The sequence below is a fragment of the Colossoma macropomum genome, unplaced genomic scaffold (assembly GCF_904425465.1).
Source record: "Colossoma macropomum unplaced genomic scaffold, Colossoma_macropomum, whole genome shotgun sequence".
Taxonomy (NCBI): Eukaryota; Metazoa; Chordata; class Actinopteri; order Characiformes; family Serrasalmidae; genus Colossoma; species Colossoma macropomum.
This window is the reverse complement of record NW_023494803.1, coordinates 32,291,437-32,304,844: the sequence shown is the minus strand read 5'-3', so window position 1 is coordinate 32,304,844 and position 13,408 is coordinate 32,291,437. Positions and strand designations below refer to the sequence as shown.

At 38.5% G+C, this 13,408-nt stretch overlaps 1 protein-coding gene across 2 annotated transcripts; it reads right to left on the bottom strand.

Annotated features, from left to right (window-relative positions):
* Positions 1–1,496: 1,496 nt before the first annotated feature.
* Positions 1,497–12,807, bottom strand: angel1 (angel homolog 1 (Drosophila)). 2 transcript variants are annotated; one of them, XM_036593874.1, is made up of 10 exons: positions 12,674–12,807; positions 9,607–10,437; positions 8,557–8,792; positions 8,349–8,418; positions 7,259–7,695; positions 5,895–6,027; positions 4,773–4,883; positions 2,789–2,819; positions 2,468–2,634; positions 1,497–2,175 (listed from the first exon to the last, which is right to left on the bottom strand). In XM_036593874.1, the coding sequence occupies exons 1-10, from the start codon at positions 12,735–12,737 to the stop codon at positions 2,039–2,041; spliced, it is 2,217 nt and encodes a 738-aa protein (XP_036449767.1). In that variant the 5' UTR covers positions 12,738–12,807; the 3' UTR covers positions 1,497–2,038. The 2 variants fall into 2 exon arrangements, with proteins under 2 accessions (XP_036449767.1, XP_036449769.1); XM_036593876.1 differs by having other exon boundaries at positions 2,468–2,631.
* Between the last annotated feature and the right edge of the window lie 601 nt (positions 12,808–13,408).

Genomic DNA, 13,408 nt, shown 5'->3' with positions numbered 1-13,408 from the left:
AATAGAATAAACTAAAGGGTCTGACTTTTACACAGTACTATACCTTTGAACTAAAGTGATGAACACATCAATTTTGGGTGACTTATTTTGTAGGTGTGCAAGATGGAATATATAGTTGCATTACTACTTAGAAGGTGCCTTCATCTGCATCATGTAGACTGTCAGATGTGGTATTAACCAATTGCATCCAACTGCAAGCCAAATGTCCAACACTCCATCATAAAAACACTCCTCAGCACCAAGTAAGACATGAGGAATGTTGGCCTACTTTAGAAACCTACTGACCCACTTCTTGAACATGTGCACTCTCCTTTGGGAAATGTCTGTATTCCCACACACAGACAGCCTCAGAATCCACTACAGGTAAGCAGAAAGTCATTTCACTGCACACTTACAAACCCTCTGCTGCTTTCTTTATTTTCTGTTTAAATGCCTTGCTTGTGTCATTATAGAGGACTTGAACTTACTGCATAAACAGATGCCAGAATGTTTTTTTTTCCAGTGAAAATATAATCTGAATTGGGGGAGGATAATAGCATTAAAGCCACTGCCTGCTGTGGTGTACTTTAAATCGCTCTTGTAATCCATCCTTTTAAATTTCTGTCTTTTGTAACTAAAGCTCAGATTTGGAGCCCTTCAATGGTGAACAATAAAAGGCTCATAGAAGGGGGCTTGGAGCAGCTGCACTTAGTTGGCTATGTAAGACCTTATACTGTTCACCAACAGAAGCCTGAAACAGTCGCCTCCTTTAGTGAGGCACACACAAATTCTCAGTATCTCCCTGGCTCCTAAGGCTGCATGAATAATTCTTTCATGCTGTGTGCATCTCCTCTGAGCACACCCCAGTGGAAGCAGCTGGGAAGCTCTAAGTATCTGAGCCTGTTACAGACTAGCTTGGTTTTTCAGATAATGATATCATGAAGACATACTGCACCATGGATATAAACAGCCCTCCCATGCTCTCATAAAAATAAACGAAAGTCTTCTTCAAGGATGATGAAGGCTTCAAGGCTCAAGACTAGCTCTCAGTTTGTTAACCAAAACACATGGAAAAGGTATGGATGAAACATATATGCAGCCATTAAGTACAAGTCATTCAGTTGTTCTCCGGGAATGTTTTTCCACCATTTTACTACCAAAGTTCAGCTTGGTTTTCTCCTCTCTCAAAGATGAAAGCTTAAAGTACCGTTTATCTAATGGTGAACGCCTTTGACTTTCCCCTTCCTTATGCAAGTGGATTATCTTACATCTAATCTCCTAGAAATGTCTCTTGAAAAATGAATAACTTGTATCTGATGGCTGTTCTGACTGTAAATTAAATAAATGAAGGGTGGTCTTTGACTTTTGCACACTACTGTATATATTAAATATATTATTTTTATTTTAATTATTTAGGCCTTTGTTACAGAGCACAAACCTTGAGTCTGCAGCAGTTCCTGATCTGGGCTGGGCTGTCAAAACATGTATTAATCAGAAATAATACCAAAACAATACTATTTTTGGCAAGTTATTTACTTTTTTTTCTTCCACTGAAAGAATAATAAGCCGCTCAAAACAAAAGCACATAGTCTCAAAAATAAATTACACACCATTATGTACATTCAACACTTTTCAGACTGAAAACACATTTTGGTGACAAAACTGCAAAAATTCTTTCTTCCATGGTACGTTCTATTTGCCAAAGTAATGCCCTTAACCCCATATTTAACATCTGAATGCCCAATTTCAATACCATCTTGGTTCAACTCAAGATTTAAAACCAACTCTAATATTCTAAGCTATCAGAGAGTATAAAAAGGGCATCTGACTAAAAATGTTTTTATGACTTCACCAGTCAACGTAAGGAAAAATTTAAAACAATAGAAAACCTTCAGCTTTTGGCCATTACCTTTGCCAGGAAGAAAAGACTTCGAATGCACAGAACCATAAACATCCTGATTAAGGCCTCAAAGAATATCAGTCCAAGCACAAGCTAACTCTGAATTTGGAACCATCTGAGTACCTCTTACTGCGTCTCACTGGCTGGTGCCCTAAACAGTTAGCCGAGCTGAAACTTGGCCAGCAGACTGAGGTGATCTGAGGGGAACATTTCATTTGGGAGTCCATTCATCGACCAGAGGTCTGCCTCAGACAGTAGAGCGAGACGGCCAAGCAACTTCAGACCATTCCTCCCCTCTGTATAAAAGCACAAGAGATGCATCCATATAATGATGTTAATAAATACAGACAAACAACAAAGCTTTTACCTGAAATAGTGTAGTGGACAACTGATTAATTTATTTATATTTAAGGCTGTTTTCATGTACATGGATTAATCTTAGTCTTGGACTAAACAATGTCAATGGCGTTTCACCATTAAAGATCCCATTTAGTCAAGGGTTAGGCTTAAACTGAGACTAGAAAATCAGCCTTAAGAAATGTTAAAAAATAATCTTTAATTAACAGGCATGGCTGCCCTGTTGCCCACCTTTATGGTCCTCCGAGAAGCCCCGTCTTGAAGAGTAAAAGATATAGTCGACCATGGCAGCTCCCTCCGAGTGTAATGTGGTGACTGCACAGCGCTCAGTATCAGCTATGTATGGGCTGTACACTGAACTCAGGTTTAATTCATGACATATAGTGTTTCTGAACCTGCTGGAAAAAATAAATAAATAAATAAATAAATAAATAGTCTCTACAGAAAACAGGCAATATATACTGCAATATTATGGAGTAAACACTGATATTGTGAAAGTATTTAAAGTTAACTGATCTTGCTTATGGGGAAAGTACAGTTCAAAGAGTTCACCTTGGAGAAAATAACTGCTTTTCTTCAGGATCTGGAAGGAAGAGAACATAATGTGTGTTATTTCCCAGATAAGGAATTGGTACATGCCAAATAAAGTAACAGTAAAATGTGCTTTAATACAATCCCAATTTCAAACCAGTTGTGACAATTGGCCAGATTCATAAAATGCACTGCCAGATTTACCGTGATATTAAGAGCAAACAGCGTGGCGTTAACACATGTGATTGTACATAAACGAGAAGTGTGGCCGAGTTTTACAGCTTGCGCGATGTTGTATGATTTAAATTACATTTGATACAATGTTTCCAAAAATTTTTGGTCACATGCAAGTAATCAACTAATTGAAAGTTCATCCGCTCAGCTGATTAACCATTACATTTAAAAGACGTTTTGATCTGACTGGATGGCAAACCGTTCCAACTGCTGCTGTAAGAGAATACGAGCAAGATTTCAGATCTCCAGAAGAAATGCAAAAGTAGGTGTTACAGAGACATTATTAACAGATTCCTCTCACACTTTTAACTGGCACTGTACTTAAAAATAATAAAAAATAATAAATAATTTTTCAGCATCTAATTCAATGTTTTGTTTTGTGAATTCCCCTCCTGTAAACGGACAGTAGGTTTGATGTCCATTTTTGAATTTGATGCAGAGCATTTGATGTGGTTTGGCATTGTCATGATGAAATAAGCAAAAAGGCATCATCTGGATGGCAGCATATGTTGCTCCAAAACCTGTACATATTGTTCAACATTAACAGTACCTTTACAGATGTGCACTAATGCATATCATGTTACTGACATGTTGCCAATGAACCTAATTAGTTGTAAGCCAGATGTTTTTTTAGTATTACACAACTTTACTTAATCTTTTGTTACCTGTCCTAACTGTTTTTTTTTTTTTTAGAAACGTGTTGCTGGCATCAAATTCAAAATGATCATATATTTATTATATATTTTTCAAAAAACAATAAAATTTCTCAGTTTCATCATTTGACATATGTTGTCTTTGTACTATTTTCAATTAAATATAATATGGTTTGCATATCATTGGATTCTGTTTTACGATTTGCACAGTGTTCAGATTTTTTTGGAAACAGGGTGGTACATGTTTGGTTTTATTGCAGCAGTTTTGGCTTTTAACCCTGTTTTTCAATTTACAATGGATTTTAGAAAGGAATTTATATACGAATTTATACGAGTGAAAATGATATTTTTACTTGACACTTACTGAGGTTACATGTAAATTCTAAAGTTTGAAAAAGTGCCAATTACTCCCCAGTCCATACAATCCATAATCCACATGGAAACTAAACTGCAACAACAGCCCGTTTGAATGAACTGTCTTTGTGATGCCACAAAACCAAATAATTTACATATATCTGCCCATTCAGCATATAGCAGTTTAGCCCTACCCATTCACCCTTAGGTTGTAAGTAGTGTTTCAGCCTGGACTGCTTTCTGAATAAGGCATGATACAGGGCAGCCAGTCAGAACAAAGCTCATTTACATATAAATCAGTCTTAAAGAAACAGTAACAAAAATGGCCTGTTTTGATTCTAAGAGATAGAGAGGTTGGAAAATGTTCGTGTAAAAATGTATGATGACTGTTTTTGGTACATAAAACCACACAAAAGTTATTACTGGACAACAAAAATGTATGATATGGGCTTCAACAAAAGGCCTTAATCTCATAATTCATTCCCTTCTGATATTTATTAAAGCACAGTATTTGCTGAAATAAACAAAACTGTCCGCCATAGCTTTGAGCCTGTATTGTAATATTGCAGAATGAAACTAGCACTTGTCTCGAGATGAAAAAAGGTTGGATTATTAGTTTATTTTACAGTAATTTATTCCTTATGCAAATAACATCAGTTCTACACCTTGTAGAACCTGCAGACAGTAGAAGACAGTTTTTTTATATATGCAATCAAAACTAAAGGGAAAGTAAAATTCCATGTTAGGTTAGTTAAGTTAGATACTTGGTTTGTTGTCGGTGACGCCGGGTATGAATTCCAGATCCGCAGGCCGCACACAAGCTGCCTGACAGTAGCGCAGCTGCCGGAGGAAGTCATGGTTGTACTGGAGTTTCCCTGCAGGAAGGGTAAATATAGTCTTGCTCACAGACACAACAGCACACATGCCTTAAAAGGAAGCTACACCACACTGACCACTGGAAATGCACAGTCATCAGCCTTCTTTATGTGTTTAAAAACAGTTGTTTTCTTGCTTTCAAGCTCACATTAAAGTAGTTTCACAAAGCATACAATTCATACTTTACCAGTTATATACACACACACACAATACACAACTGTGTAAAGATCAGAGACCACTTTTCATTTATTTAATTTGTAGTCAAAACAGCCATTAAGTTCATGTTTTTCATTTTTCAAGATATATTTCTGATGAGATTAGATATAAGATGATCCACTTGCATAAAAAAAGAGAAAGTCAGAGGAAATTAAGTGGAAAATGGAGCTTTAAAATCATTGAAATTATATATAGAAAAGTTAACTCAAACAAAGTAACTGCTCATGGTCTCAGAACAGTAGACTGACCACCCCAGAGTCCAGACCTCAACATGACTGAATGTTTGCGATTACTTGGATTATGAAAAGCAAAAAAATGCAACCAACTTCTAAGACTGAATTTCGGAGGTGTGAAAAAACATCCCTGCTGATTTCTATGAAAACTGAAAGGAAGTCTCCAAAAATGAATGGAAGCTACAATAAAGGCAAAGAGTTGATACACTTATTCTTACATATATTTATATTATTTAGTTATGAAGTTGTTTTCTGTTAAATATCCTCCCCAACACTGAAAAATTAATAAACTGTACTTAATGGCTATTTTGACTGGAAATTAAATAAATGAAGAGTGGTCTCTCATTTTTGCACCGTACTGTACCTAGTATCTGAAATGAAAAGGGAGCATGAACATAGAGGATCTGAACAGAGCAAAACCTCAGATGAGCCCTGCAAAATTCCCCTGGTACATGCTCATGCTCATGTGGTTGTTACAAACACACACAGACACGCATACTCTTTCGCATACACTCACCCTCATGTGGGTATGCTTGAACCATGTACACACTTTACACTGACCTGATGATCTTGTGTGAGGTTCACAGACAGACGAGTACTGACAGTTGTCATTGATTCCCAGGCTGCTGGGCCACAGGGGGGCGTATAGCCTTCTGTGATGGATTTTGTATGACAAGTCCTCCTGACCAGACACCTGTAATTAACATTTAAATAAAAATACAAATAAGCCATTTGAAAGTTAACGCCTTAAAGAAAAACTCCAGCATTTTTCAACCTAATTTCTATCTGCAACACCTAAATCTACAATACTATCAATCACCATGGACAATAATTTCAAAACATTACGTTTAAAAAAGAAAACCTGTTATAATATAAACTCATCTACAATAAAAACCATTGGACAGTCACCGAATCCTATGAAAAACCATTTAAAATCACTACAATACGTAGTACTGTGCAAAAGTCGTCAAATACTGATTTGAATTATCATTCAAATCTAATCATCTGTTTGATATCAATACACTTTTGAGCTTTTTAGTCTCCCTAATAATGTGTTTTGTTCAAACTTTTACTGACAGAATTCAGCGACTGCTTGATGGCGTCTATTATAAGAGTGTTCTTCTGTTCTTTTCTAAGTACAGGAAAATGTTTCCATTTTTTGTTTTTGGCAGGGGTGTTTCTAGACTGCTGGTTGTACTGAGGCACATTCTAAATTAAGGAGAGCCCAGTGCAAGGTCAGTTAGTGGGCAGAACAATCTGCATAAAAAGAGAGCTGCATCTCTTTTGACTAAACACTGTAACTAGGAAAAGTTGTCCCTTTTATCTGAAAAATAAAATACGACATTAATGATGTATCAAATTCAGTTAGACCACATAAGCTGCTAACTTTACTAAGGCCTTTGATTTAGCGATCTAATATGCATTTTTGGTAGGCTACAATCGTTAGTCCCTAAAATAAAAGTTTTAGCATCACTCAGGCAGCTCAGTGGTTAAGCTGCTGTTAAACACAGATAGACAAACATTTGTATATCTATGCTGTTAAATATTTGTGTATGCTAGCTCAGTTTTGAGAACAACTGGCATATAGTGGGATTTTGTTTAAACTGAAATAAAAAAAGCTCCTAGGGTATTATGGGAAATGTAGTGTCTGTGATCATAAAAAAGCTCCTAGGGTATTATGGGAAATGTAGTGTCTGTAGTGAACTTGCACCTACTTTTTATACTTTTTAAGTTGTGCAGTTCATCAAATGCTTTAGCTTACATATTGACATGATTATAGAGGGGCACTTGGGCAGGCGCCCCTGTTAACTAAGTTTAGTGATGCCCCTGATTTGTGGTAGACTGTAAGCTACAGATGCAGCTGTAAGAGATTAGGTTAAGATATTTTTCAGATAAACAAATGTAGATGGTAACTTAAGACACACCATCCAAGCTGGCAGTCCATGGTAGTACAGCTGGCCAGTGGCGATTAGCTGGTACAGGGGCATGTTGGGTAAGGAATTTAAGTCCCCACACAGAACGACCTCACAGTCACTTCCTTTGGTCTTACACTGCCTGATCACACTGTCAATCTCTGCCAGCATTATGGCCAGCTGAGCCAGTTTCACATCTCCTCTTCTAGGGTTAAATAACAGGTGTGTGTTGGCCACACAGATGGGGCTAAACTGCAGGCCTTCTCCATGTTCACTGATTGGCTGGAGGAGCAGCACAATCCCCACATTGTCCCGGTCCAGGAGCTCACAGTCATGGCGCCGGAACTCCAGCAGACTGACAGACAGCTGTATGAAGCGATCACCGTGGTAACACACTGCACAGCCGTCCGTTTTGGTGCCTGTGCGCTGCTTGTAAACACAAATGTAGCCTGGGAATGTAAAAGGAGGAGAAAGATAGTGAATGTGATGACCACATAACGTCCAGCTCAGCAGCAACATAGCAAGACTAGCAGCTTGTCTCGTAAAGCAAGATTTCTTGCTTACCCAGCTCAGTTTGATTTAAGCCTGGATTTTCCTTCTTTTTTTTTACCAAGCTACAACACCACAGCCAACTATGCTGTACACCTAACCTGCTCTGGGACAGGTTCAGGATTTTGGATAGCAACAACTCTTGGACCAGATCCTTTGAACAGGGACTGACTGAGGTGGACTTCTACACATCACTCGCATGAAAAGTCACTTAGTTGTTGAAAAAAGAAAAGTTGCAGAAGAAACAAAATCATACTCGCAGATATCAATAATATAAAGCAATTATTAGTCCAAAAACCACTAACAAGAAGGCATTGGTGACAATGTTGCTTTTTACCTTTAAAAAAATACTTTCTATTTACATAGTTCGATTTCTTGTTCCACCTTTAAAAACTTCAATTACTTGACTCCTAAAATTCCATGTGAATGGCTGTTCGTTATAAACACAACGGTTTAATGTGCATGTGCATGAGGATTAATCACAGCCTGGAAATCTAAACCTGTAAAAGTTAAAGAGGTGATGTTCATGCAGTAAAGAAGGATTTCCTCTCACCCATCTCAGTCAGGACTGGATGTATTTGCTCCAGAAAGTGATTCTCTTGGACCTCTTGAAGACAAACAATCTGTGAAAACATACAAATCCAAAACTGCATGAAATAAAATGTCCTGTTAAATAGTTGAGTCATGCAGTGCATCACAAAGAACTGCATTTGACAATCACAGGTGTAATTCAGAGAAGGAGGCACTGAGTGTAAACTCACATCGGGCTCCCAGGTCTGAAGCTCCTTTAGGATAGCATGAAGACGATTCTCCCATGCTAGCATGCCCTCTGAACAGTGCAGATACAGCTCAGAGTTAGCCTCTAGTAGGTCTTGGGCCAGGATATTGTACGACATAACAGTGAAGGCGAACTTATTACAGAGGTCTGCGCAAGCTGTGGGTGGTGCTATAGAATAGGGAGCGGTTTCACTGAGGTCCTCCCACACTCTCCACATCACTAAGAAAGAAAATACAGATGTCTGGTTAAAAATGAATTGTCAGTCTTATTAGCATCCGTGAACCAATAAAGCATGATCATTCCAAAATCTAGACTGCTGACTGGCTGTCTAAATTACACTACTTATGCACATTTTTTATGTCTGTGTTCCTTGATTAGTCTACAGTCATTTGCAGTTCAGAATGGAGATGTGCAATATGGCAAAAATATAATATCACAATACAAGAAGGCATTTTGACTATAAACTATATGCATCAGAATTTTATGTTTTTCTGAGGTCTGATAAGTTGAAACAGACAAAAAAAGCCCTATTAGTGTCAAATTTTAAAAATATTATCAATAACTATTAATACAATCATTTTTATTCAGCATTTCACATACTGTGCTACAGTAAATCCTCTTAAACGGGTCTAATTATACCCTGAAATATGCACTGGGTCAGTGTTCAATATTAATGGTATCCCCAATGTGCTCAAAAAGGCATATTGTGATGTAATTTCTCACAATAAAGACACCACCACATTGCTGACCCCTATGTTAAGGAATCAGTACTGAAGTCAAGGTATCAGTACTGGTGTCAGTTTTCAAAAATACCCAGTCCTAGTCTAGCATGAAGACAGAATAGTCAATAATAAAGAGAACAGACCAATACAAACTGCAACACAAAATCTGTGCATGTACGAAAGTGTAAGGAAGAAATTAGCACACTGACCCCAGATCTGGGAAAAAGTTTTCAATAGCAAATTTGCACAGTGAAAAATTGTAAGTTTTATGCAATATTTTAAAAGTTTTGTCAAATTTCCAAAAATCTTACCTTCAAGATTGTTATTCTCTTGAAATGCAGGGTAGTAGCTCATGCCAGGAAACTGCACTGAGGGATAACATACCGCCTCAGACAACCCAAGACCCACAGGGAAATGCCAGCCAGCAGGCACAGACTGAAACTGTGTAAAACTATTCAGGGACTCTGCATGACCATCTGCAAGCAGTGCGCTTAGATTAAACACACTGCTGCCCTCATTGACTTGGGCTTCACTTTCTCCAGTGTCTGTGCTCTTCTCTTCAGGCTGGGCATCTGCTGTCATTGCATCTATCTCCTTATGATTCATCCTTTCCTCCTCAGAACTAACCTCTCCTTCACTCCCCAGAGCAGGAGCAGCTATTGTAGAGAACAACTCCTTCTCTACTTCCTCTTTTTCATGCAGCATAATGTTCAATCCATCATTTTCATTTCCTGATAGGATGGTTTCTTCCTTTTTTACTTCAGGTAGGTCACTTGCATCATTTTCCATTACTGAACTGAAGGCTCTTGCCTCCTCTGAAGATTCGGGATCAGGCCCCGCTGGGTCTGCCGACCAAATATTCCCGGTGTCTTTGTGAAGCAAGTCCTCCTCCTGCTCCTGCTTCACCTCAGCTACCTCCTCCCTCTCCAGAACAAATCTACCCTCCACCAGTCCCTCAGCGTTTCCCCTCTCTTGGTTAGCAGGTTTAGGCTTCTCCAAAGGTTCACTCCCTGTGCTGCGCCACTGATCCAACAGGGCTGTCTGCTGCTCACTAAGCCTTCTGAAAGGAGCTCCACCACCATCCCACACTTCTTTGCCATTAATGAACACAGGATGACCTGGATGAACCTTCCACCACGACTCTGTAGAAAAGAGTTAGAACAGTGAGAAGCTGGTTTCTGAATGTTTTGGTGTTGTTTGAATTCTCAGTCACTCTGTTCTGAATAGTTGTTAACTCACTCACTACTCGGCGTTTGCTATATAAGTCAACCCACTGGAGAACGACCAAAAGATTTACTCCTCAGAATACAAACACTACAACACGGCTGACACACTATAGTGCACTATTTTTCAAATAGGCAGTGATTTTACATGCAGCACAGACAGATCTTCCAGTTGTACCTTTGTCATTCTGCTGCCAGTTTACTATAAACACAGTGGCCACGTTATTAGACTCACTGTCCATTTTACAAGTCCACCTGCCGAATACGGTACTGTGCAAAAGTCAGAGACACTCTTCATTTCTTTAATTTTCAGTCAAAATGGCCAATATCTACAAGTTATTTATTACCAGTAGATGAGGAGATATAAAATACATAAAATAAGAAAAGATATAAAATAATCCACTTGCATAAAATAGGGGGAAGTCAAAGGAAATTAAGTAAAAAACAGGAGTTTCCAAAACTGGAGTTCAAAAAGTTATTAAAAAGATACAGAGAGAAAAAAAAAAGTTTTCATTTTTGAGAGAGAGGAGAAAATCAAGCTCCGTTCTTGCTTTAAATCTGAAAGAAAAAAAAATCCACAGGTGTTTCTGTCCATCCTTCCACAGTGAGAAGACAACTCAACACTATGAGTCTGATGTGTAGCTGTTAAGGAGCTGTTACAGAGAAAAGTAAATAGAAAGTTTGCAAATCAAGCAAAGAAGCTGCTGCCACCCCACAGTCCAGACCTCAACATCAATGAATGTGTTTTGGATTATTTGGATTGTGAGAAGCAGAAAATGAAGCCAACTTCTAAGACTGAACTTTGGAAGTGTGAGACAAAATCCCTGTAGATTTGTTTGAAAAACTGAAAGCAAGTCTCTTAGAAACAAGGGAAGCTCTAATAAAGCCAAAAGCGGACAAACTAAATGTTTAAAAAAAACTAAATGTTTTCTGTGTGCCCCAACGCTGAAAAAAAGGAATAAGTTACTTTACTCTGTTCAACCATGGTCAAGCCATCCACAGGAACACCACAGAGCTGTTACTATTTGGGTGGTAGATCATTCCAGCACCGCAGTGTCACTGACATGGAATGGCACGTTAGCGTGTGCTGCACAGAGTGAATCACAGAGCGGTGCTTCAAAACACTGTTTACATTTATGACCATGTCAGTGTCATTGAAGTGCTGAGAATGCACCCCTCAAATAATACCTGCTCAGTGGTGGTCCTGTGGGGGCCCTGACTATCAGGATGAATGAGGTAAATTTAACAGCATTAAGTTAGTAAAGAATATTTTAGACCACATGTATTTTAGGTAAATGTGTACTAGCAAACAGAAAGAGGGACTACAATATTGCAAGTGGACCTGATTAAATGGCCAATGGGTGCAGATACAAGGTATGTGTATATAATGAGTGTGTATGAGTGAACGTGTTAACAAGTGAACTTTCCAGATCCATAGTAAAATATTTTTCTGTATTATATACTTCCTGGGTTATATTCCAGTATAAATATTTTCGTAATACCAAGTTCTATCAAAGAAACAGCTAGCTTAGGTTAGCCAGGTTGGCTTTTTATTCGCCAGCTTCTCGTTCTAATTCCCCCGTTCCACCTTAAATGGTGCAGCAGTTGCATTCTGCCGCCTGAATAAATTAAATAATTTTAAAGAGACTCAAGCAAGGCCACTGTTAGTCAACGTATTCTTTTCTTAATTCCATACTAGTTCACATCCACTGCACATACGCCATGTGCGCAATGCCTGTGGAGCATAAACAGCAGTGCTAGCAAGCTAACAGCATTAGGCTGAATCCCAAATGGCTCTCACATGGATATATACATAGTGCACTACTTTGGGTGAAGTCATTACTTAATGACTTATAATAGTTCCCTACATAGGGAGTAGGGAAGTGTTTGCGATTCAGTCTTACAGTCGATGTCTAGCCAGCTCCCTTTAGTACACCTCGTGCACGATTTGAGCGCAGAAGCCTCTATTTACTGACTTACGTAGTGCACTAAGTAGGGAGTATGAAGTCATTTGAGACTCAGCCTACGGCAGACAGCGTTATTAGCTAGCTATGCTAGCAACTCAACAGGGGCAAGCAGTGGTGACAACAGCACAAACAGTAACAAAAAGCACGCATAGCAAAGAAACGCAGACAGCTTCGTGGTCGTACCTTACCTGAGAGTCTACCGATAAGTTTTGTGAGTGGGAAGAGGGCATAATAAATAAGGCTCCCAATCATGTTGCAGGTTTCAGTGACCTCAGCGTTTCAGAGAAGAGGAAAATATTTTATTGGCAGCAGTGAACTCTGCTGTGAATTGCGATCACGTGGACCTGCTTCAGCCAATCAGAGAACAGAAACCGTGCTCCGTCTCTCAGGACGGACACGACTGTAAACAAAGCGCAGAGTTGTGGGTAACAGCCGTTCACTTCTATTGAAATCTGAGGCGTCTAAAGGCCAAATGTGAACATAGGACATAACTAAAGGTCAAACGTAAACATAGCACATAACTAAAGGCTACACACACACTCACACACACATATAAATATAAATATATATATATATATATATATATATATATATATGTATATTTATATTTATATGTGTGTGTGTGTGTGTGTGTGTGTGTGTGTGAGTGTGTGTGTAGCCTTTAGTTATGTTCTATGTTTACGTTTGACCTTTAGTTATGTACTATTTTTACATTTATATATATATATATATATATAGAGAGAGAGAGAGAGAGAGAGAGAGAGAGAGAGAGAGATCATGTCATACTGTTCACTATAAAACACATTAAAAGCATGCATGTTTTGAGGGGTGGGCTTTACACATAGGCTTAATTATATGATAGGTGTGATATTTGGCTACCTTGCATGTAATTCTCTGGCATGAATGAATGTATGTAAAAAATG

Excerpts from the sequence above, each read along its gene's own strand:
- angel1 (XM_036593874.1), bottom strand. The coding sequence starts at position 12,737 with ATGATTGGGAGCCTTATTTATTATGCCCTCTTCCCACTCACAAAACTT. Across the intron at positions 4,884-5,894 it reads ACCTCACACAAGATCATCAG|GGAAACTCCAGTACAACCAT; the intron begins GTCAGTGTAAAG and ends CCCTTCCTGCAG. Across the intron at positions 2,176-2,467 it reads CTTCTCGGAGGACCATAAAG|AGGGGAGGAATGGTCTGAAG; the intron begins GTGGGCAACAGG and ends GCTTTTATACAG.